This window comes from Sciurus vulgaris (assembly GCF_902686455.1).
Source record: "Sciurus vulgaris genome assembly, chromosome: 11".
Lineage (NCBI taxonomy): Eukaryota > Metazoa > Chordata > Mammalia > Rodentia > Sciuridae > Sciurus > Sciurus vulgaris.
Genome location: NC_136472.1, coordinates 58,688,142 through 58,714,616, shown reverse-complemented (window position 1 = coordinate 58,714,616; position 26,475 = coordinate 58,688,142). Strand labels below are relative to the sequence as shown.

At 33.3% G+C, this 26,475-nt stretch overlaps 1 protein-coding gene across 2 annotated transcripts in view; it reads left to right on the top strand.

Moving 5' to 3' along the window:
- The window catches only part of FAR1 (fatty acyl-CoA reductase 1), a 56,814-nt gene extending 30,807 nt beyond the window's left edge, over window positions 1-26,007 (top strand). For both annotated transcript variants that reach the window (XM_079103756.1, XM_079103757.1), the window contains 9 exons: window positions 2,113-2,292; window positions 4,785-4,962; window positions 5,889-5,933; window positions 6,055-6,173; window positions 7,054-7,121; window positions 8,604-8,775; window positions 16,476-16,605; window positions 22,365-22,492; window positions 23,143-26,007. In XM_079103756.1, the coding sequence (XP_078959882.1) occupies window positions 2,113-2,292; window positions 4,785-4,962; window positions 5,889-5,933; window positions 6,055-6,173; window positions 7,054-7,121; window positions 8,604-8,775; window positions 16,476-16,605; window positions 22,365-22,492; window positions 23,143-23,305 (1,183 nt within the window). In that variant the 3' untranslated portion in view covers window positions 23,306-26,007. The remainder of the gene's footprint in view (window positions 1-2,112; window positions 2,293-4,784; window positions 4,963-5,888; window positions 5,934-6,054; window positions 6,174-7,053; window positions 7,122-8,603; window positions 8,776-16,475; window positions 16,606-22,364; window positions 22,493-23,142) is intronic.
- The last annotated feature ends 468 nt before the right edge of the window (window positions 26,008-26,475 follow it).

Sequence of the window (26,475 nt, the reverse complement as noted above, 5' to 3'; positions counted from 1 at the left end):
GACACACAAGAGTTTTTGGTTTTGTTTTTTCTCTTCATGAGCTAATCCTTGTTCCTGGTGACCCAGAACTTGTCCTGTCCTCAGGAACTTGTAACAAAATACTTTCTGTGTACCTCTCCCCAAACAGTACCTTCCTCGTCCCCATTGCTCTGCAAACAAGATAGACATCCAATCACTGCAGTCACATGGAATTAGATTCTATCTATGATGTCTCCTGACCTTTTAAAAGAATAGTTGGATATTTTCCTTTCTAAATACAGTGTAAACATTTTGGAAAGTACTAAAAGCTATTTTCATTTTTTTAAAAGTTTCCTTTTGATCTGTCTGAATATATTATTTTGCATACTTATAAATGTAGATTTTCTAATTTTACTTTTTAATACAGAAAAAATATTTTCTTACCTTTTTTGTTATTATATGGTGACTTGATGACTTGATATTCTGTCATGTTTATATGTGACAGTTTATGCAGTACTTTACATAAAAATGAAATTTAAATTTCTTTTTGTTTTGAAAAATTAAGATTAAAATGTTTTTCCTCTGAAAAATAGACTAACTTGATTAATAAATATTTCTACAGTTTTTGGCACTTTGTTTTAATTTATTTTCAATCAGTTGTATCAATTTATAATGTTATCAAAGTGTAGTATCCTGCCATTCACTGGTATTATTTCAACCTTTTCTCCCTTTATTATTATTTTTTAATTGACAAAATTGTATATGTCTATTGGATATAACGATATAACTTCCTGAAATAAATAAATATATATATGTATATATATATATATATGTATATATATATATGAGCTAATTTTGGTGAAAACACTTAAAATCTACTCTCAGTGATTTTTCACAAATACATTACATTGTTATAATCACTGTTATATCTCCATGAGTGATTAAAAAAAAACTATAAACAAAATTGAATGGGAAACAAAACCTAACCACCATTTCACTATATTAATATTCATTGATTGCCTGTTTTAGGACTGTGTTAAGAAAAATACTAAGTGCTTGCAAGCTGTATGTTTGATTTCATTTTATACAGTGTAATAGGTAGATTTCATTATTGTTGCCATTTGTAGGTGAGTAAACAACCTGAGTTCTTGAGTTGCATCTTAGCTGATAGGTAACCAAGCCAGCATTTGAACTCTGTCTTATTCCATAGCTTTGCTTTTAATCCTGCTTCATGTCATAATGTATGCATTCTTGTATTATTTATGGAGATTTTTCATTTAGGGCCTTTACATAATTATTTAATGGCTATTCTTTCATTGTGATAAAGTACCAACTTTATTGAAGCATTTCATTCATCGTGACTATTTTGGGACTCTAGGCTTTCGTTATTAGTAGATGATGCTTCATTTATTGCTTTTCTACGTATGTACTTTGCTTTTGTGGAATTATTTGCTTCACATAAATTCCAAGAAGGGAATATACAGGTCATTTTGATTCTTGCATATGCCTCTTTTAACAGTTTTATTTTAATATTCCTTAGATTTTTGTAAGTGGTCTTAAAAAGGTGTTTTTATTATTTCTACAGAAGGGGAAATAAATGTATTCTTAATTGATTTTATAATTTAATATTTCTGAGTTTTTTATAATTCCTTAATCATCCTAATTCTCCTTGTGAAACATCCATATTGTGAAAGATTATACTTCTAGAAATCAGAATTCAAAAGAAGTCTATAATGACTTCAAAATATGTACATAAAAGCTAAAGACTGAAGTTATCTGATTTTATTTCTAGGTAATTAGTTCTTAAAATTTGTACTTTCAAATCTGTTTGTTTTATTTACTTATTTATTTTATAGTCAGAAAATTTCTTTTTAAACGGCTGCTACAGTGAATGTACTTTTGAATTACAACACAAAGTCAGAATTGAAGGGTAAATTGAAAGGAATCAGAAACATGGAAACCTGTGTCTCTGCCTTTCTAATGAGAATTTTTTTTTTTTTTTTGGCAGTGTTGGGGATTGAACCCAGGGCTTTGTGCGTGCCAGGCAAGCACTCTACCAACTGAGCTATATCCCAGCCTGAGAAAATGATTTTTGTAAAAGGGAAAAATAAGTAAATTAGGTTTCCAATTTTTCATTGTCACTTTCTTTTACAGAGATGCTGTGCAGTTAAATGTGATTGCTACACGACAGCTTATTCTTCTTGCACAACAAATGAAGAACCTGGAAGTGTTTATGCATGTGTCAACAGCATATGCCTACTGTAATCGAAAGCATATTGATGAAGTAGTCTATCCACCTCCTGTAGATCCCAAGAAGCTGATTGATTCTTTAGAGTATGTTCATTTGAAATTGTATACATTGCTTTTATCCCAAAGCTTTATTATCTAAGTTGTCTATTTTTCTTTATTCCCTCTCTGTACATATGTGCACACATTGATCTCTTTCTTTATTCAACAAATTATTGCATGTCTGCTATGTTCTTTTTATTGTACAGATTTATGTCTGGATGTTGTTGTGAAGTTAGTGTAGGACTTTTCACTTTTACCAGTTATAAATGTAATCTCTGAACAAATTAAGATACTAGGGGCTCCGTTTTCCTATAATTCTAGCAACCAAAAAGTTCCTGTGGAGACTGATTGCCTGCTCCGTAGGAAGGGTCTAATTTATTCAAGGATTACGGATTCTGCTTCCACCACAATGGAGTGTATCTGTAGAGGGTCTTTAATTATTAGGGAATGAAAGGAGTCATAATCCTTTTAATTCATACTCCTAAGTGTCACTGGTTGTCTTTCCGAGGATTAGGATCCTGTCAGCAGTTCGGACATGAATAATATGAGTATTTGATCAATAGGGATTAAGTCAAGTATGTGTATACCATAGCCCAGTTCTCATTCCTTTAGCCTATGCTTTCTCATCAAGTGAAACACAGGTTCAGAGTAAAAAAAAAAAAAAAAGCTTCATTTAATATCTCTATGGACTTATTTTCTTTGTTGTTCTGTCTCCTCTTAGTCTCCTTTCTTCCTGAACATTCTGTTGCCTTTTTTAAAAAATCATATCTTCTTTTTGTAACTTATTTATTTATATTTTATGTGATGCTGAGGATCAAACCCAGTGCTTCACATGTGCTTGGCAAGCACTCTGCCACTGAGCCACAACCCCAGCCCTTCTGTTGACGTTTGACAAATTAATTACTACTATGTCCTGCTTTCTCCCAAAATAAGCATTCAGGTGCAATTTTTAAAAAAAGTTTTCCTGCTAATCATTATAAGGAACAGATAGATTGTATCTATTGAAAGAAATTAGTAAATATGAGAGGTTACCATGATACCCATTAGAAAATTCCCTGACTTCTATTTTATGACTTAGTTTCTCAGTTGGTTCCAGATGTATACTTCATTTTGTTCACAGGTCAATAGTCAAAAGTGTTTATTATCCTCTTACACTTATAAGAGAAAAGTTGAATGTGGAAGTTAATGAATCAAATTACTTTTTCTCTTAGCATTGGTATGTTAATTCTTTTTTGCCATCTATCAACTATTCCTTCCAAGTTTTTTTTTTTTTTTTTCAGTACTAGGGATTAAACCCAGGAGTGCTTTACCACTGAGCCACATTCCTGAGCCATTTTAGTTTTATTTAATTTTTTATTTATTTATTTTTTTTTATTTTGAGATAGATTTTATTCACTGAGTTCTTAAGGCCTTGCTAGTTGCTGAGACTGGGATCCTCCTGCCTCAGCCTCCCTAACTGCTGGGATTACAGGCATGCACCACCACACCCACCCTATCCCTTCCAGTTTTAAAAGTCACCTTCATTGTAGAAGTTTTCTTAAGTTGGATACCAGTTTCCCTTCAATTTAATTAATGTTCTTTTTCTTTCATATATAAAAAAGTACTTGTATACAGAAGAATATTATCTTGATCTCCACTCTATGCTTCCTTATAATTTGTATTGGTATCATTTCATTGTGACAGTATATTGAGTCTGCTTATATATATATATATAAGCATATATATATATATATATATATATATATATATATCATAGACGAATGTGGACAAAGTATCCAAAAATGGCATATAACATATGAGAATCAGAAATTTAGACTAGGAAAGACTTATAGACATTACCTAGTCCATCACCCTCCTTTTACAGATAATTAAAGTAGACCATTCCTTCAATGGAACTGAGATAGCGAATTTTGTGACTTCATAGTATGTCACTAACAGAATTTTTATAACACGCTTCAATATATTTTCATTTATGGATTATCCTAGTATTTGTTAGTCTTACTTATGAGAATGTACAATTTCAGTGCTTTACTTTGAATATCTAGATTACTAGAGCTTTCGTAAGTATATGTGAATCACAAATCTATATTTGTTGGTCTGTTAGGTAGTTTTATACAGATCTAAAATTCATAAAATCTGAAAAGTTTGGAATTTATTTGGACTTTAGAAAAGAAATGCAAATTTTTTATTTGTTGTGTGATATGGAATTACCTTAGTTTGGTGTCAGGTAGCAGACATCTCTGGTTGAATACATGTGATTTATATAGATATTTAAATAATATTTTTAAAAGACCATAAAGAAGTTCACATTAACTTTTGCTATCTACCATATGATTTATGAAAGAACTCTTGCTTTTCAGGCTTTTTTGGATGTAGAAGTTGCAGATAAGGACCGTGGACCTGTAGATGATGTTTAACGAAACCAAAACTTAACTTCTTCCTTTATCTTTTGAATGTACAAAGTTCAATTAAGTAATTTTTCTATTCTAAATTAAAATACCTGGAAATATTTTTGTATGCAATTTCTTTTTCACCAGATGGATGGATGATGGTCTAGTAAATGATATCACACCAAAACTGATAGGAGACAGACCTAACACATACATATACACGAAAGCATTGGCAGAGTATGTTGTGCAACAAGAAGGAGCAAAGCTAAATGTGGCAATTGTAAGGCCGTCAATTGTTGGTGCCAGTTGGAAAGAACCTTTTCCAGTAAGTTGTTAGAAATCTTGTATAAATTATTGGAATTGAGAATTTTAAGTCATATTTGTGTAAAAGGAGTTGGCAGTTTGATTTAAAAGTAGGCATTATTTACTGAACCTGGTTTACCTTGGCAAAACTGTTTCCTTTTCATAGGAAGAGATATTATTGGTACTTTTATTTCTAACATGAATATATATATATATAAATGTAGATTAATATTTTAAGAATCCTAATTGAAAATTAAATCAAAAGCTATGGCATTGTCTTGCTTAAAGAAGACCATAATTTCGTTTCCTTTTTAGTACTAAAAAGAGGCAGACCTTCCAAATGGTAGTAGACCCACTTCCTATATAGATCACAAAGTTAGGAAAGATACAAGAAATTTCTGTGATAACTTGCTGTTAAAAAGAAACAAGGTATTTTGGTATTTAAATCCCTGGAATAAGAAAAAGCAGAAATATAAACCAATAGATAAACTGATTTTGGAAAATCCTAGATCTGTGTAATAGCAAGTAATAACATCTCTTTTGTTACTTTGTTAATCTCTTGTTCAGTAAAGTTGAGAAGAACTTGCCATTTTCCCTCAATCAGGATGCTGCATTAGTAAATAGCATAAAATGAGGCTGAAGTAGGCTTAATTTAACAAACATAATTGACGCTATACACTGCATTTTATAAAATTTCCTTTGCAGAAAGTTAAAAGAAGAGTATGTGACCCCTTACAAATATTTTTACTTGGTCATTTATGATTCCAGAAGAAGACTACTTCTATTTAGGACTGGGATCAATATTCTGGACTATAATACAGACTATTTAATTTTTGAAAGAAAATTACATACATACATTTGGAGTTGTAGATTTCAAATAATAAATCTCTAGTTTCATAATATTTCTAAGCTCTCCCCCCCCTTTTTTTTTTTAATTTTTGGCAATAGGGATGGATTGATAACTTTAATGGACCAAGTGGACTCTTTATTGCGGTAAGTAAACTTTTTGGTTTATTTAATAGTCCATGTATTTTTTCTGTGTGTGTGTATATCTTTTAAAATATATACATTTCAGCTTATATATCTTAAGGTGTTATTTTTAATTTCAACAAAGGCAGGGAAAGGAATTCTTCGAACAATGCGTGCCTCCAACAATGCCCTTGCAGATCTTGTTCCTGTAGATGTAGTTGTCAACACGAGTCTTGCGGCAGCCTGGTATTCCGGAGTTAATAGGTATATGAGGTGACAATGTTGCTTATTTAATATATAGTAACTGAGAAGGGAAAACAGAGCTACTGACTAATGTTAATCCTTTAGTCCTTATATTGCCATAGCAATATATAGGCGATGTTACTGTCAACTTTAAGGGTTGGTATATCCCAGGCATAGCAAGTAGATCCATCAGTAGCAATGAAAAACTAATGCTAATTCTTATGTATACCTACAGAGTATACAAGTTTGTTAGGGATTTTAAAAAGAAAAGAGCCCTCCCCAAGGGTGATCTTTTTTTTTTTTTAATTCAAACGAAAACTTGAAATATAAATAGTTGGAATTTATAGAGAGTGGTTTACATACATATATTAAACATGGTACCCTAGAACAGCTTTATTCAATCTGGGAGCATTCTTTTAAAAAGTAATGATAGCATTTATAGGTAACATTTAAACTTTTAACTTTCCATGAACTTAATTTTTCTAACCATATAACTGCCTTTATTTTTGAAGTCAGTATTTTATATTCATAAAGGAGGGAGAGAGATGATTATATATGAACATGTTATTTTTGGCAAAAGGGAACTTAATCCATAATTTTTTTCAACTTGAACCTCTGAAAATTAGGAGACAGAAGAACAGAGATTGTTGTTGGTTTTTCTTACTTTTAAAAACACTCTAGTTAATATAAGGAAGAAAAATGTGAAGAGAAAATTATAATTTGGGGGGGAGAAGAAAGATAAGAGTTTGGTCATCAGACATTAAAAAAATCCTTAGGGATAATTTTTTTACATAATTCATATATTGTCCTTATAGATTGCTACTTTAATATCATGTAAGATTTAAGTAGGATAAATTTGGCTTATTTTTATGTTTCATTACTTATATCTTTGTCATTGCAGACCAAGAAACATCATGGTGTATAATTGTACAACAGGCAGCACTAATCCTTTCCACTGGGGTGAAGTTGGTATGATTTTATCTGTTTTTGAATGTTAGAATATATCTTAACTTAAAATGTTCACTGAGTTTTTATTATTAGAATGTCCATGAGGCATTAAGGACATTGAGTTACCAATTTGTTCTTATTTTAATTGCCATTTTAGAAGTAATACCTGCCAGTACTGCCTTGTGGTCCATCCTCAATAGTGTTTTGAAATGTAAAAATATCCTGCTGTATATTCCCATCCACCCTACCCTTGTCTCTGACCCTTGCTGTTTTTCTGTTGCCATCTGCAGCAACCCTTATAGATAACCTGTGGCATGGGAATAGTGCTTTTTTTCATCCTTCTGAGTACCCACAGTCCTGATGTTGCTGATCCATAGGCAGTATCACTCCTGCTTACAAGAGCTGGTATATTAAGTGGTCCCCAGAATAATAAATGAAAGATTTAGGAAGTAGGATAAATTTTGCCAGAATATTTTCTAATAACATTTATTAATGTATTTAAATTCACAGATCCACAGCAAATAGTGTGTTTGATATGTTACTAGTTCTAAAATAGGAATACTGGGTAAAGCCTATTGAAATGGAATCATTTTAAAATGTTGGTTGATGATTTCAAATTTAAAGTAAAACATATTTATGGCATTAATTTAGTAATGGGTCTTATTTTACCATTGAATAACTTTTGCTACTTTGCAAAAAGAAAATGGAAAAAGTACATCTTTCATGGCATTTGTCCTAGGACTTTTCTTTCCCATTTTTATTTAAGTTTAAAAATTGACCATTAGATCTTATAAGAAAAAACTAGGATGATTTTAATTTTATGATGTTTAATTTAAGTACTGTTCTTTTGAGAATACTGAAACATTTTACATGAGAATTTTTTATATACTTCCTTTGTTTTATAAAATTTAGTGAAAAAAATCACATTGAGCTTTTTTTTAGTGAATATCTCAATATGCAGTTTCATAAATTAAAGTCTTAACATAGATGATACCAAGTTTGATTGTGTTGACATTGAGTATCCTAATTAAATTGCAGCAGAGGTTATTTTTGGGTTGTTTTAAACTTGTTTGATGTATGTTAATTTGAACAACTTAATTATTCATAAGCAAAGGATGATGATTTTCCTTTTTTTTTTAAGTAAGTACAGTAATAAGAATCTGGAAAGAGGAACAGAAAGAAAGAAGCTATCGTGAGAGGTGAAATATAGAAAGTGACATTGTAAACTGACATAGGTAAAACATTAAAAAGATCTTCAAGAGTAAATTCTAGCAAAAATTCATTCATCTAATTAAAATTTATAAATAGTGGCAGTTTTTAACCCATTCAAGTTCAGAAGTCTAATACCCATATTCTCTTAGTTACTATAGAGAGTAGAAAAGTTTTTTTAAATGAACGAATTCTGACATCTTTGGTAAAATATTGCATTGTAAAAACATTTTTTTTTTCAAAACTTCATTACATGGTTATTATCAAAGCTGTTACACAACTTTTCTTCCTCAGAATACCATGTAATTTCCACTTTCAAGAGGAATCCTCTCGAACAGGCCTTCAGACGGCCCAATGTAAATCTAACCTCCAATCACCTTTTATATCATTACTGGATTGCTGTAAGCCATAAGGCCCCAGCATTCCTGTATGATATCTACCTCAGGATGACTGGAAGAAGCCCAAGGTAATGGTGACTAGCTCTGTCTTATCTGTTCCTCTGACTGTTAAACAACCCATGCTTACACTAAAATGCATATTAACTCTGTATCTGTTTAAGCTTATGATAAGGCTTAATGGCCTTTTGTGAATGAGAAGACTTGAATTTAAGACTTTGTCAGAAAAACAAAGGTAGTGTTTTAAGTCACTCTAACTTGTTTGGATGATAAATTATTGTCATGTGTTGAATTCTAGGTCTAACTTTAGGTACTTTTCTGAATAAGAAATAATATTCAAAATGCTTTGACGCTTATTTTTCCTACAGGATATTATCTAAATCATTCCTTCAAGATGAATCCTTTAAACCAAGTATACAGGCACCCCAATGTTAAGTTCTATTCCAACAACCTATTGCTTCATTATTGGAAGGGTGTCAGACATACAGTACCTGCATTATTGCTCGATCTTGCACTCAGGTTGACAGGTCAGAAACCGTGGTAAGAAGAATAGCAGTAAATACACTATGTATTGGTAAGGTGGTGGAAGCTTGCTGGAGAGACAAAAAGTCGCTAGCATGAGCTTTACCTTTAGAATTACTAACCTAAATTAATCACAATCACAATCAAGATGCTAGGACATTTTTTAGCAATTGGAGATATTTGGGGACACTAACTACAGATCTCATTTTATTGGGTCATTGATCCTCCAAAATCCCAAAGAAATAGGAAATGTCCTACATCAGGGTTGTCATTGTTATTATAAGCTGAAATTGAGCCCTTTTCCTCTCCCCCTTAAAAACCTAGGGGTGAGTTTTCACAGGGTATTAAGGGTAAAATGTTTTGCTTTAAATGGATGGTGCAGTTTTATATGAAAAATATAGGATGCTTCCAAAAATCTAATTACTTGAAATATCTCAGCTGCCCATTCAGCTTATAATATGGTAATTACAGTTTTTGACTAATTTTCCAGGTTGGGAATGATATATATATAGTTTTTTAAAAAGTTAATGACAAATGGAAATTTTTTTTCTTATAGTTTTAATAGCCTTTTCTTTCTTCTTTCCTGTTTTTTTAATTGAAATCCAACAAACAAAGTTCTGCTGTCATTACCACACAATTATAGTGAAATGTACTACAAAAATATTTATTTATTTTTAACTACATTGGCATTACAGTGGAGCCTTTGATTGGAGAGTTCAGGATTTGAGTAATTATGTATAAAGAAGATGCTGATTCCAGAACTTCCATCAGCTGCTCAAAAACTAAAAGTGAGGTATCTGCCAGTTATAGTGTATCAGGATCTGAGTTAATTGTAGGGACTTTCTGTGGATTCTCTTGTCCATGATGTTCCTAACCCTATATGTTTGATTATTGAGATATGTGAGAGGTGTTGAACAGCTTTAAAGAAAATATTACCAAGTTTTTCTACAGAGATCTGCAAAGTGGAATATTTGCCACTGATAGCATATTTTTCATGTCTTAAAAAAGCAGGCAAAAATTAGTGAATGATGGCAGTGCATGTTTTAAACATGGCAGAAAAATCACAACCAGTTAAAAAAAAATAAAACAAGTTAAATATATCACAATGCCTCACACAGAGAAATGGGGCTCAGTAAATTTGAAGAATGAATAGCCAAAATTTACTAAGTGATTCAAAGGAGATGTTGCTATATAAGAAGTCATCTAAAATTTAGAGGCTTAAAATAGCAATAGACATACTACTTCTTTTTCAATGTATTATTTCTCTCAGGATCAGGAATTTGGGCAGGAAATTAGCTGGTTGGGGTTGACTTAGGGACTTTCATGTGGTTGTGGTCAGATAGAGCTGAAAAAGTTAAGTGTAATGGGGAACAGCGGAGTACCTCAGGACCAGGGGTCACCATCTCTTCCTATGGTATCAGGATCTCTACATGTAGTCTCTTTGCAAGACCTGATGGTAGCCTTTGGGGAATTAAACTTACTATATGACTGCTAAAGGCTTTGAGGGGAAGATAGTTCAGCTAGAAAGGTGGATGCTACAATGCCTCTTCTGATCTACCTAAGAAAGTCATGCATTATCACTTTTGCCTCATTCTTTTAGTCACAAGAGAGCTCTTCCTAGATTTAAGGTAAGGGGACACAGAGAATGGTCAGGATCATGCTGTAAATGAACAAATGAGATAAAAGTTGCAGACATTTTTGGAAAATGTAGTTTGCTATAGTTAACCTTTTTGCCAAAACAATTCATATTCCATCCACATGGAAAATAGAGTTGCCACTTTCCAAGATCCTTGTGACATCAGCTCGAAGCCAGGATTTTGTCATTTAAGTCTGATCCTGTTGCAGATAAGGCTTTTCAGGAGTGGTATTATAGATATAGCTCCTCAAGTATATTTCAAGTGTTTATCTGAAAACCTGTGTACTAAAGTGAGTTACTAGCTACTCATACACCCAACATATGATGAAGAGGCAGCATTGGATAATGGTTTCAGACAGTATTCTTCAAAAGAGAGAAAGAAGGCATGCAGCAAATGCTGTTCATAACAGTTCTGAATTCCAGTAGGAAATTTGTTGATAGTTTCTTAATTAGGGTTCTGTGCTACTCTGGGACTTCCTGGAGGCTCTTGGCTCAGTCATCTTGTCATCCTTTTGCCACAGAAATGACCTGTGTGTGAAACTGAATAGCCTACTTACCCTTCTTCTTGCCTATTAAAAATTTAGGCATCCTGGGCAGGGTGACACAGATGTGTCACAGAAACTCTGCTGTTTGAAAGACAGGATGTAAAAGGGAAGGATTTAAGATCTTAAGTGTTGTCCTATAGCGACTTCCTAGGACACCTGTTTTAGTTAGTGTTTTTCGCTACTGTGACTAAAAGATCCTACCAGCAAAATTATAGAGGAGGAAAAGTTTATTTAAGGGCTCAGCTTTCAGAGGTCTTAGTCCATAGAAGTCTGGCTCCATTCCTTGGAGCTTGAGGTGAGGCAGAACATCATGGCAGGAGAGTATGATGGAGGGAAGCAGCTCACATCATGATCAGAAAGCAGAGAGAGACTCCACTCACCAGATGCAAATATATGCCTCATAGCCATGCCCCCAATAAACAACTTGCTCCAGCCACACCCTACCACTTCAGTTACCACTCAGTTAATCCCTATCAGGGGATTAAATCACTGATTGGGTTAAGACTCTTACCACCCAATCATTTCTCCTACGAACTTTACCTCACATCCAAACCATAACAGCACCCAAGATTGAGAAAGGCTTGTCTTAAAGTGATCAGACTTTTCTGAAAAGGGCCAGGCAATAATTATCTTAGGCTTTGTAGGCCATGTGGTTTCGCAGAGTGATACTACTCAACTCTGCTGTTAAAGAATGAAAGCAACCAGGCTTGTTGTCATATGCCTGTAATCCCAGTGGCTTGGAAAGCTGAGGCAGGAGGATCTCAAGTTCAAAGCCAGCCTCAGCAACTAAGTGAGGCTCTAAGCGACTTAGGGAGGAGACCCTGTCTCAAAAAAAAGGACTGGGGATGTTGCTCAAGTGGTTAAGTTCCCCTGGGTTCAATCCTTGCTACCAAAACTAAATAAATAAAAAGGAATGAAAGCAGCCATAGACAGTATATAAATGAATGACCCTATTTTTATTTACAAAAACAGGTAATAGGCAAGATTTGTTGTGTAGGCCCTTGTTTACTAACCCTTGATACAGACACCTCTTTTCATTTTGTACTCTCTGTCCCTTTACATATAAATTGATGTGATTGCTTTAAAGATTGTGTGGGTTTTCATTGTATCTGTTTTAGAGCAGTCCACTCCATTAGACCAAAACTATATTTGCAGATCGGTTTAAGACAAACCCTTTCAATCTGGGTCTCCTAGGAAGTTGCTATGGGACAACACCTTTAGATCTTACATCCTGCATTTCAAAGAGTAGAGTTTCTGTGCCACATGTCTTTAAGAACTAATGTTCTTTTGTCTGTCTGAAATATTCTTTGAGCTATTTTAGGTAGTTTTAAAGTCTTCAAAAGAATCTTACATTCCTAGCCTGGATGTGATCTATGCTCAAAAATCATTTCCCTGACTGGTATTTTACATTATCTCCAAATTTCATTCAAACAGTTCATTTTTAAAGATCATCTTTATCCTCTTTCAGGAAGTCTTGATTAGGTTGATTTTTATTAGGTATAGTTTCTATTATCTTCCATATTATCACAGGTGACAGTTTTGGTTTTTTTCTTTCAACTTCCAACAATATCCCTCACACACAACTGGGGTTTTTGTTTGTTTGTTTGTTTGTTTTTGTTGCCAGGGATTGAAACCGGGGCCTTGTGCATGCTAAGCAACTACTCTACTACTGAACTACAGTCCCAGCCCCCATTTTCCTCATTTTAAGCCCTTACCAACAGTCTTCTCAGATCTCTTTAAAGCTTCTGCTAACATTCTTTCCTGATCTTTTCAGATTTCAATAACAGTCTCCTCAAGGGCCTTACCAATTTCTTCAACTACCTGATTATAAAGCCAATACTGCCTGCATGTTTTAGATTTTTATTATAACACCCCTCCCCCACACTCCCAGTAGTGCTAAGAGTGTGGGGAATACACAATGCATCATTCATCACAACAAACTTAGTGTCTTAAAACAAATTATTTGTCATAATTTCTTTTTTTTGGGGGGGGGGGTCATGATTTCTTTAGATCAGGATTTCTAGAAGGACTTGGCTGGGTGGTTCTAGCTCAAGATCTTTCAAATGGTTGCATTCAGACGAGGACCGAGGCAGGTATACTGTGGAGAGAATAGTAAAGAGGAAAAAGGGTGCAGAAACAATTGGGGTGGCCAGGCATTTTTCTCTATGTAGTTTGAGAGTCTCTCCATGTGGTCTTTACACATGGACTAGTTTGAGCTTCCTCACAACGTGGCAGCCTCTGGGGGAGTTGGACAGCGTACATGGTGACTGAAGGCTTCAAGGGTGAGTATTCCAGTGAGCAAGGCAGAAAACTTAACTACCTTTTCTGACCTAGCCCCAGAAGTCACACAATATAACTTCTACCTCGGTTATGTGTTACCTTCTCTTGATGGGAATATAGTCTAGGTGACATTGTAGATGAACAGGTAGGATGGGAGATAATAATGTGAGGCTGAGTATCAAAGCAGGAATGATCATTGACTTCTGGGAATGTATAGTCTAAAAGCAACAAAGAACATAAAGGTTTTTTATGTAGGCAGTTTATAAATGTTAAGCACAAAAGTCTTAAAATTTAGTATTTAATTTCTTCATATATTTACTTAGCTAAGGTACTGAGCTTTACACCTTGATTAGGACCTTAATATAGTGCTTGATTCTACATTAAACTCACATATCATTCATGGTGTCCATTTCACTCATTTGCATTATTTTGAGTGTCAGCCAGATAAAAATCTGACTTGTTGTATATCTTGATATAATTATAGTCTAACTCAGATATGCATCATTTGGATTCTTGTAATGTGGGGACCCAGGATGCATGACATTATTGCATATAGAAGCAGTATTAATTACTTATTTTAGCTCTTGCAATATATTAATATTTTATTACTGTTAAAAATGCATCTAGAACAAATGGCTTTATGGTTTTTGTTACTTAACTCTGTGTAGCATAACTTCTCTGAATCTTATTTTTTTCATCTGTGTGATTCTCAACTGGGGACATTTGACAATATTTGGAGCTATTTTGAGTTATCACAATGAGGGTTGGGGTGTGCTACTAGTATCTAATGCTAGAGCCATGGGTGCTGCCAGGCATTTTACAGAGCACAGAACAGTACCCCCGCCACAAGCAGAGAATTTCTGACTCTCTATTATAGCCAAGGTTGAGAAGTGCTAGATGAGGTATCATTAAGATTTTACCCTACTTTAAAGGATTGTGATTGACTATATTTTGAAGGTTGCCATAATAAAGAATAAATAAATACTCATAATGTTCATGGCAATGTAGTCACAAGCATTTGCTCTGTGACATGTTTAATCAAAGAGTAAATAGTGCAGAGTTTTTTAAGGTTTTTTTTTTTAATCCCCCATAGTATTCAGTCCAGTACTTTTATTGCCTGATAAATATTTTATAAATTTTCACTTATATATGGTCTTTCAAAAACCCCCCAACCTTTTTTTCCCCCCCACAATTTTTTTGGAGTGGTTGAATCTGGGGTTGATTGTAGGACAATTCATTCATTTGAATGAATCTAAAGATAAGAAAAGGTGAGAATTATCACTGAAAAAAAAGTAAGGAAGAAAAATTTTTTAATAAAATATGTGTTGGAAAACCATGTTAACCGAGTGTGTGTGTGTGTGTGTGTGTGTGTGTGTGTGTGTGTGTGTGTGAGAGAGAGAGAGAGAGAGAGAGAGAGAGAGAGAGAGAGAGACAGAATTCAAGTATACTATACTGGCTGTGATAATATTGATTTAGCTATATTTTTTAAAAAATTTTCCTAATCTCTTCTAAAAGCAGTATGTCTTTTGTCTTCACCCCAAGTGCTTTCTATCTATGTGAACTATTTCTGTCCAGATACAGCTTTTGATGTTTCCTAATTTTTTTTTTTTTATTTTTAATGGAGGTATTATTTTAGAATTACTTTATTGGATGAAATAGTTTTTCTTTACATGGTCCATATTGCCTCATTTTCCAGTATTCTGGATATAACGTTTCTTACTAAATGTATCGAATGTTACAAAAATTGCTCAGTTGATGATACTGTTTTGATTTTCTTCCCCATTTCTGATGTTTCAGTTTTCTTCCATATCCCCTATTTCTAAAGCCCTAATTTGGGAGCTTTCTAAACTACATATAATGCTAATCCTTATTTTGGGACTATAAATGGACTTATTTCAAAGTATTTCTTCATAAATTATTTTTCTATCTTTGGAAGTTGGGATTTACTTTATTTCAAAACGTTCTTTCTTTTTGTTATTTACCATAGGTAATTAATGTTTTATAGTTGTTACTGCTCAGATTAGTGTTATGATATCAATGACTTACAGTGAGCAATAATAAATGAAACAACAGATACACAGATTAAAACCTTTGCCCCTTTTAAAGGTTTATACTTCCTTATTTTTATATGGAGGGACATTGGTGGGTTATGGGGCGAGGAGCGAATATTTCAGAAAGTTTTCAGCCTGAGTCATTGATTTCACAGCACATCCGGATGATCAAGAGTTGAGCCAGTCAGTATTAAAGAGGAAGTTTTTGTGTGTGTATATATATATGTATATATATTTTTAAATAGTTTTGACTAAATGGCAAATGAATATTTCTGCATACTTCAGTGATGCTGAAGGGTTGGGATTATAACAGTATATTATAAATTCATAGGGAATCTTAAGAAATGCATCTGAAAAGTATAGTTTAAGGAAGAAAAAGAAGGAAAATTAATTGGATCCATTTATTTTAATATTTTATTTAGACAATTTGACCTTAAAGGTATACTGCACATCTGTTAGGAAATAATTATGTATATCCACAGATCTCTATTTAAGCAACGCCAAAATCATTTGCCGCTATTTCCAAAGATAAATTTTCTCATTTTGGATTTGCAAAATGTTCTCCCAAGATGCAGAAATATTCTTATTCGCTGCTGGTTTGATACACTTATTGAATTACGTATTACGATTATACTTTAATGTTAATAATATATTGGGGAAACTGGTACCCTGGGTGGTAATGGGATTTTTCCTAATCTAGGCAGTATATAAATCTGTCAATTTTTCTTGTAATACAGGATGATGAAAACAATAACTCGTCTTCACAAAGCTATGGTGTTTCTTGAATATTTCACAAGTAATTCTTGGGTGTGGAATACTGACAATGTCAATATGTTAATGAATCAACTAAACCCCGAAGATAAAAAGGCAAGTATTTTCTGTTTTATATTAGAAAGTAAGTAGCATAACAATTATGGAACTATTAAGTAATCTGAAAAACAGGTATTTTCCATAACATTATGTAACACAAAAGTCTTTGAGTTCAATCTGATTAAAGTTTCTATCCTAATTATTGGTGAGGAGACAAAAAGTTTCGCTTTAAAGAGTTGCATGGCATGGTATTTTCAAAATATAATTGAAATGTTATCGTCCATTTTCTCTAAGATTGGGTTCAAAGAGATCTTTGTGTTTTCCTCCAAATGCCCTGTTGTATGAGTTTAAAGAAAACCAAACAAAAGCAAAAAAAGTTTTCCCTTACAAAGTTTTTTTGAGGTTGCCCTAGATGTTTTAACATGCATAGCTAACATAGTCTAAGATAATTAATTTCAGTAGCCTTCTCCTTTATAATATATTTAAACTTACAATGTTTTCATTGTGATTACCACCTCCAACCACATATGTTTGTATATTACTTTAGTTCTCTAGTTAAGCCCAATAACTAGAAAATGTTTAGTTCATTTAGTTTTTATTTATCTTTAACTGTTTACTAGTGGCTTTGCTCTCAGGTATTTTCTTTATGATTTCTTTTGCCTGAAATAAATTTAGAATACTATAATATAGTTTAGGTAGGGGATTGTTAGAGGTTAACACTTACTTAGCTTACTACTAGGTTTTGTACCATGGCCTCAGCACATTAAAGGTAACTTACTCTTTATAGTCTGTTATTGCTATTGAAATGTCAGTAATTTGCTCTTCCTTTATAAAAGATCTGTTATTTCTGGCTCATGTCCAGGTTTTCCTTTTATATTTGATGTTCTGCAGTTTCACCATGAATGTGTCTGGGTGCTTTGGTTGGGCTTCCTGAATCTGAAGATGGTATCTTTTAGCAGTGTTGGTAAAATATGTAGCAGTAGTTTCTTCAAATATTGCCTTCAAACACCACCATTCTCTTATCTTTTTCCAGAGTTCCTATTATATGTTAGATCATTATGCCTTCAGATTTTTAACTGTAATTTCACATTTTGTTTCTGGGCTGAAATCTAAATGATTTATTTAAAATCCGTGGCAGTCACAGCTGTGTCTAAACCATTTATTTGAAGTTTGGGTTTCAGTTTTTATATTTCCTTTTTAACAAGTTCAACTTACTTTTTATTTATTTTTTAAACATTTATTTTATTTATTTATTTTTATGTGATGCTGAGAATTGAACCCAGTGCCTCACACATGCTAGGCAAGTACTCTACCACTGAGCTACAACTCCAGCCCCTCAACTTACCTTTTAATCTTACAGATATTTCTTAAATAGCCTATAGAATTTTTTCCTTGGAACATATTAAACATAATTGTTCTAAATTTTCTCCCTGATAATTCAAACCTGAAGGATGGACAGTATCTGATTCTGCCACTATGTTTGAGCTGAATCTCACTCATGGCACCGTGTTTCTTTGTTTTTCATTGTTGTATGTTTTCCTGTAAATTCATATTTCTTGAGAATTTCTTTTGGAATTTTTTGAGGCATAGGTTGCACCTGCAGTTTATAATAAGAATTTATTTGCCTTTGAAAATAAATTTTTGCACTAGCCTTTTGACTATGGGCACTAACTAGCCAGGCAGCATTAACAAGCCAGGGCCACTATAAAGTATTTAGATTTCAGCATAACTAATTCAGGTCTTAAATAGACTATAGAGCTGGTTCATTTCCAAAGGAAATTTTTTATTTTTTATTTTTTCACTCAGTGTCAGCTTCCTTTTTCTTCCCATTTAACTTTTTTTTTTTTTTTATTTTATTGTAAACAAATGGGATACATGTTGCCTCTCTGTTTGTACATGGCGCAAAGGCATATCATTTGTGTAATCATAAATCCACATACAGTAATGTTGTTTGATTCATTCTGTTATTTTTTCCCCTTCCCCCCACCCCTCCCACCCCTCTTTACCCTCTATACAGTACTTTCTTCCTCCATACTTGCCCCCCTCCCTAACCCTAACTCTAACCCTAACACTAACCCTTCCCTCCCCCCCATTATGTGTCATCCTCCACTTATTAGCGATATCATTCGTCCCTTGTCTTTTTGAGATTGGCTTATCTCACTTAGCATGATATTCTCCAATTTCATCCATTTGCCTGCAAATGCCATAATTTTGTCATTCTTTATGGCTGAGTAATATTCCATTGTGTATATATACCACAGTTTCTTTATCCACTCGTCAATTGAAGGGCATCTAGGCTGGTTCCATAGTCTGGCTATTGTGAATTGAGCAGCTATGAACATTGATGTGGCTGTATCTCTGTAGTATGCTGATTTTAGATCCTTTGGGTATAGGCCAAGGAGTGGGATAGCTGGGTCAAATGGAGGGTCCATTCCAAGTTTTCTAAGGAATCTCCACACTGCTTTCCAGAGTGGCTGCACTAATTTGCAGCCCCACCAGCAATGTATGAGTGTACCTTTCTCCCCACATCCTCGCCAACACCTGTTGCTTGTATTTTTGATAATCGCCATTCTAATTGGGGTGAGATGGAATCTTAGGGCCCATTTAACTTTAAAGTTTGATTTAACCCAGTGTATCAAAAGTATCATTTGAACATATCAAAAAATTTACCAATTATTTAAAGTCCATTTTGCTTTGTTTTTTTCATGTTGAGACTTTGAAACCCAGTGTGCATTTAGTACTCTGGTATATCTCAGTTTGAACTAGCCACCTGTGAATAATAGATTCCGTATTGAACATCTGTAAATATAGCCTGTTCTGTCTGTGTATGACATGAGCTCATTCTGAATGTGGTAATTTAATTTTTTTTTACCCTTGCTTTGAGGGATATAGCTTTATGGGTTTTGATCATTTTGCAGGGGTATTCTCTCTAAGACTCCTTAACTTACATAACATATGCTGTATGGTTAGTCCTCCTCTCTGCCTAAAACCTTCAAAGAGGTCTGAGTCATCAGGATCCTAGAGATACTCTCAGGTTAAAAAATTTGTGGCTTTTGTTGACTCATTTACTTTCTCCTTCCTCCACTTTCCACCTCCCTCCACCCCATGCTCAATGTATAATAACTCATATTGCTTAATGGGTTACTAGCAAGTAAGCACCCAGGTGAAAAACTAGAATATTGTCACCCCTTGATGTCCCTAATGCCCTTTCCCAATTTTTACCTCCTCTCTCTTCCAAAAGGTAATAACTCTTGAATTCTAATACTGTATGTTAGTTTTACCCATTTTTGACTTTACAGTGGTATCTGTCATACAGTATTTTTTTCATTTTTCTTTTGATAGACATTTAAATATTTTCAGTTTTGGATTATGAACATTCTTTATGCTCATCTGCACACCTTTGTGTAGGGTGTGTATATACAAATAGAATTGCTGGGTGATAAGGCATTTGTATGTTCAATTTAGTAGATAAGGCCATAGAGTTTTCCAAAATGTTTGTTAGTTTATATTTTAAGTGCTGTCAATCACATTCTCCATAACACTTGGTGTAAATTTTAGTTTTAATTTTAGCCACTTTGGTGTATAGTGGTATCTCTATGATTTTAGTATGCATTTTCTACTACATAAAATGCTTATGTAGAAATAGTGGGGGGTGAGTCAATAAATATTTTGAAAATGGGCTAAAGATGCACAATTATAGAAGACGATTGTTAACCATTTGAAAAGATAACCTCTCATAATAGAGGAAGTCAAATTAAAACTAGACTAAGTTTTTATTTATTACTTACCAGATTAACAAAAAATGCACTCTAACACCTTAGTCTGAAGAGGCCCTAGGCAAATGGGCATCCTCATACATTACTTGTAGAAATGTATAGAAATGTATGGCATGTCTTTCTTTATTCTTTTATGTGCAACCAGTTTGTGTCCTTATTTTTTAAATGTTTTTTACAAGGAGCTTGTACTTAGGTTTTTTTTTTTTTTTTTTTTTTTTTTTTTTTTTTTTTTCCAGTCTGATTTTTGACCCTTTATTGGAGAACTCGGTCGGTAACATAATTCTTGATAATTTTCTATTTAAATCTTTCAGTACTTTTTATGTGTCATAGCTGTTCTAAGTTCTTTTTTTCCTTTTTGCATTTTTTAGGTTATATTTTTTCCACAATTTCATGTTTTCCCATATAAGTTACATAGAATATATTCTTTTTCAGTTGTTTTAGTAGTTTACTCTAGAGATTACAGTATCTTTGCATAATTTAGCGAGGCCTACTATAAATTGATACTTGCACCATTTCTCTGATAATGACCAATGCCTTTCTGCTATTGTTATTACATCATTCAGTTCTATGTTAAGTCTCACAGGTTATTATTTTTATTATAGTCTGTCTCTGTTGCTCTAGCAGGATACCCAAGGGGGGTAATTTATCATAAACAGAAGTTGGTGTATGGTTCTGGAGCCTGGGAATTCTTAGGATCAAGGGGCTTAGCATCTGGTGAAGGCCTGCTTCTTGTGTCATCAAATGATGGAAGGGCAAAGAGAGGGCAAGAGTTCAAATTTTCTGCCTCAAGTTCTTTTATTGTCAGTATTAATCTGTTCGTTAGGGTAGCACCTTAATAATCTAATCACCTTGTTCTAAGCCCCACCTCCCAACACCATGGCATTGGATATTAAGTTCCCACCATGTGCTTTTGAGGGACACATTCAAACTATAGCATAGTCTATGCAGTAACTATATGATTTACCAGAATAATTGCCCTTTTACTGGTCTTCGTTTCTTCTATCTCCAGACTTTGTAGACTCAATCTGGAATCTTTCTCCTGTTCTGAAGAATCCTCTTTAGTATAGTTCCTTCACTGTGGGTATTCTGCTCATGTCATATTGTTTCAGGTTTTATTCTTTGGGAAACATCTTTATTTCATCTTTGTTTTTCAAGGATATTTCCACTGGTGTAAGATTTTTATGTTAGCTATACTTTCCTTTGAGCACTTGGAAAACATCTCAGTCTTTGACTTCCATTGTTTTTAGTGAGAAGTAATCCAATAGTCATCTGTCTGGCCTTTTTGGGACTTATGCTCAGATGCCTAGATATGTATGTATATATGGTGGATTTTTATTTTAAATCTGTATTGATGTTTCATCATTTGTCTTCTTACATACCGCTTCTGTTCCATTCTTTTTCTTTCTTCCTGTGGGACAATCATATACCCACTTCCACACCCATTCTTCTCTCCTAGGTTAAGACTTTCATCTTAGTGCAGTGTTTCTGTATTTTCATATTTTAGTAATTAATTCATAGTAGCATTTTAAACTCCCCCTCCCAACTTACCTTCTTTTAGGTAAGTAATGGTATGAAGTGGAAAATCTCCCTGTCACTCCAAAGAAATTATTCCATTCCATGCTAGGAGCACTGAGCAATAGACAGCTCTCTTATTTTGTCATGAAATAGTATTTCTGTGAAGATTCTTTTTCTGGATTTATCTGTCCTTTTCAATTGAATAATCTAGTAAATGTTATCTAAAGTCCTAAACCAGCTTTCATAACATGTTTTTTTTTTTCTCTAAAGTCAAAAGTATTCTCTAGGAAAATTAATCTGTGTGGTACATAAGGATATATTGGAAGAGAAGAAAGAGTGCAGATAGAAAAGAATTAGAAATAAAATAGGAATGTAAAGATGTATTTGAACAATAGGAAAAATTAATACTGTGTTTAAATATTTTGTAATCTTGTTATTTGGGATTGCTTTTTAGAAAAAGTGAATTTTTGACTAGTTGTAGAAAAATGACTCAGGAAAATAACAAATAACTTATTGTTAATATAGACCTTCAATATTGATGTACGGCAATTACATTGGGCAGAATATATAGAAAACTATTGCATGGGAACTAAGAAATATGTATTGAATGAAGAAATGTCTGGCCTTCCTGCAGCTAGAAAACATTTGAACAAGTAAGTTTTATATTGGTTTGATTGCATCTTGTCTTTCTTATGAAATATTACACAAATATTTTGGTAAATTGGTATATCTAAAATATATTAATAATATATTTAGGAAAAGTTTTTACCTTTGGGTTGGAACTAATAGCGGTACTGATTTGGCATTAAACTATTGAAACCTATTGCCTTCATCAATGTATATACTATGAATGAAGGATAAGTTTACTTAAAACTTGAAAGCAACTAAAGATGTCAAAAAGGCTTATCGTATTTTGTCTATACTATGGTATATATAATGAGCAAGCCTTTTTAGATCATTAGGAAGCTCCAGAAGTTCAAGGCATGTATCTGTTTTACCTTCAGTTATATTCTTCATGCCTAGGACAGTAATGTGCACACAGGGATGCTCAGTAACATTCGTTGAATAAGTTTATATTCTAAATAGACTATTATGAAAAGTCTTTGCTATATTCCTAGTTAATAGAGGTAATACTTTGATTTATTACTATGCAGGTTATTCATAGTCAGGTTAGTTTGAATTCTGCTAACTTTCTAACTTAAGGATGTCCGCTTTGTGTGTGTGGTATTACAGATTGAACCCATGGGTACTTTGTTTTATTGTAGAAAATATTGTCTAGAATATCTCTCCATTTGTTTTTCAGGTTACGGAACATTCGTTATGGTTTCAATACTATCCTTGTGATCCTGATCTGGCGCATTTTTATTGCAAGATCACAAATGGCAAGAAACATCTGGTACTTTGTAGTTAGTCTTTGTTACAAGTTTCTATCATACTTTCGAGCATCCAGCACTATGAGATACTGAAGACCAAGAATTTAGCTTTAGAACATCTATGCATATGGTGGTCTAAATGCACAAAATGTAAAATGTACAAAAGTCATCTCTCGTTTTGTCAAGACATTAAACCATCTTAGATTGGGGTATGGAGTAAAATATGGTACATTTTATGTAACATTTTAATGTTTATGCTCACAAAACCTAGTGAACACACTGTGGTATGCCAGCTCAAATATAATAGCCACCAAAACCATGACCTAACATTTTGATCCCTGGAAAGAAAGGGATAGGGTGAGGGCAAGGGTAGGAAAATAGGAACCCTGACCAGTATAACTGTGCAATTTTGGGACATATTAATTAAAATATGCCTTAACATATAATTTCTTAACCTATAATTTCTACTGTTTAGTGCAATGGATAGCATTTATTTGGACAGTAATACTAGCTAAGTTGGTAGATATTTGATTCTTCAGTGTTTGATTTCTTTTTTTTTCATCAGTTGAAGTGGGTTTTAGTTTTGTTAAGACTACAGCCAAACTATTTTCACTTCATCCTATAAGTTATTGAATGGTATCAAACATGAAAACATGTTCTCTTTTTCTCTTTCTGATTAAATGTTCAGTGCATATCATTTTTCTATAAGTAAGCAGTTGCTTTATAATGAGAAGGCTGTATATTCTAAAAACCCACTGAATCTAAATGGGTTTGAAAATCCATATCAATATATGCTGTGTGTATTTGAAGGACAGCAAAAAACAAATTCATTCAAACTGTGTATCAAAAAGAATAGGAGTACTTTTTTTCTTGTCCACATTTCGATCAAACAAAAATCAATCCTGTGAGATTGTGTTCATACATTGAAGCAAGAGGATTTTTTGAGACTTTATTGGAGGTGGGAGTAGGGAAGGATTCACCATACTTTGGTTCTCCTTCCTTTATCCATTTTATCATAGGACTTTTAAAAGGCTTGTACTACCTTTCAAATGAGATCTGAAAGCGCATTATTATGGAACAATGTATTTGCAGCTAGTACTAACATCAAGAAAATATCCTTGTGTGTAAGTAAACACATACTAATTTTGACCTTGAAAGCTGAATTCCTTCAAGAAAATAATACAAAATGTGTATAAAATTAAATAAAGGACTTTATTTACATACCATATGAAGTAGCAAACTGTTGAATGAGTTTGAAGATATCATTTATTTTTTCTGCATGTGGTTTTAGCTTTAGAAAGAAATGCATTATAGAAACAAGTAATAGCAAGAAAATTGATGTATATTTTAATGATACATTGTAATTCCCTTTAAATTGCAATAGTAGTTTACTATTTTAACATATATTTGGTTTAACAGATGGTTCAGCATAACACTGTTCTAATTAAGCTGATCAAGTTGTACTATATTTAAATCATCAACAATGTATTGTGAATACATTTAAAGGGGGTCAGTTCACAGTAAAACATTACATATAGCTTCTCAATTTTCTTTTTCAATCTAAATGCAATGTATAAGAAGTTTATTTTGATATTGTGGAAAACTAAATGTAAAGGAAATCACCTTCTTCCATGCAGGTGTATAATCTTAAAAAAGAAAAATGCTTCCATGTTGAAGCCAGATTTTCTGTAGTAAAACTTTTAAACATTATTTTAAAAAAAATGTATGTAAATAGCTATATATTCTTTGGAATGATACTAAAGTCTTTGGTCCAGGACCATACCTTGTATAAGGTGTGAGAGACCATGACAGTGTGAAAACGGAATAAATAATGATGCCTTGGATTTAAGGTGGCCCTCATATTTACATTGAGTACTTCATCTCTCCAAATATATTTCCATAACATATTGAAAACATGCTAACATTTGTATGAGTTTTGTACTTCTGCCAAATATACCTAGAATTAGATGAATTTTCTTTGTGTCTAACAAGAGCATCAGGTGCAACTTGGGCGGGCCTGTGAAGTGCTTAGGGAGTGTGTGTCTTCTGACCTGTTTTATTGTTCTTATAATTTAAGTTAAATATGACTGGGAGGGTGCTGAGGCCACTGTATTAATTTTGTGTGTTTGTTTGGAATTGTGTCAAAAGACAGGTAATGGATAAATTAAGTATGTCATCCTGGGACTTTGTTAGTATAAAGAGTATATAGATTGTTAATCCCCATCAACTAGATTTTGGATTTAAGTCAGATTCAAAGATTTTAGAAATCTGTTCTCTTTGTATCATTTTGTAGACAATGTTTTTAGTTCTGTTTGTATTTTCTTAAACTCATTTAACAGGACAGTTTATAAAATAGATTTATTTCATTTAGTTCATTTGATAAAACTGTATTCAAAAACATTTTAGATGTTTCCCATTTTTCACTCTTAACTGGGATATGTGTGTTAAATTGTTATGTCATTGTGACTTTATTTAAATTGGATCTGGCAACACTATGTCCTACATCTCAGTGCAGAGAAGCATGGAAATATGTTGTTCTTTGACCTAAGGATGGCATAGAATTAAGATTCTTTGAATTTGTGTAATAAAGCTTGGAAGCAGGGAAGGTGGGGGGGACTCATTTCTCCCCTTTCTTTGTGTTTGTCTGCAGGAACTGATTCAGGATTTTTTTTGTTTTGTAATTTTTGTTTTAATTGTAAACAGATAATCTTTTATAAGCAGTAAATAGAAGCATTATTGGGTGCCTTTGTTTGTAAACCAAAAAGTAATAAATGATTCCCTCTATTTCCATTATAGTTTTATTGTATTTTTATGTTCTGAAAATTATCTGAGATAATGTGGTTAGGATTACAGGAAGCAGTTCTTCGACTCCTTGTCTTCTTTAGGTGTCCTTAGCAGTTCTTACATCCTAAGATGTAGTTGCTCACACAGCATTTTAGGGAAATCATATATGCCAAGTGAACACTTTTTGTTAAAGTATTATTTTTGTATATTAGCTAGAATGAGGTTGTTTTTCTAAAAACAGAACCAGGAGACCACCAGGGTGTCATTAGACTCCAGCTACTCTCCTTCACATTGAATGATATCCTGTTAGTTTGGGTACATTTGTAATAATTGATCTGACTCCATATAAGGAACTACTCAATGATACAGACTGAACCTTTTGGGGGTAAGAAGGGGAAAGTGCATCAGGCTGGGGTTCAGCTGAGTGTAAATTGGCCTTCTAAGCATGCGCTTGTAGGCCGACTCCCAGCCAAAACTTG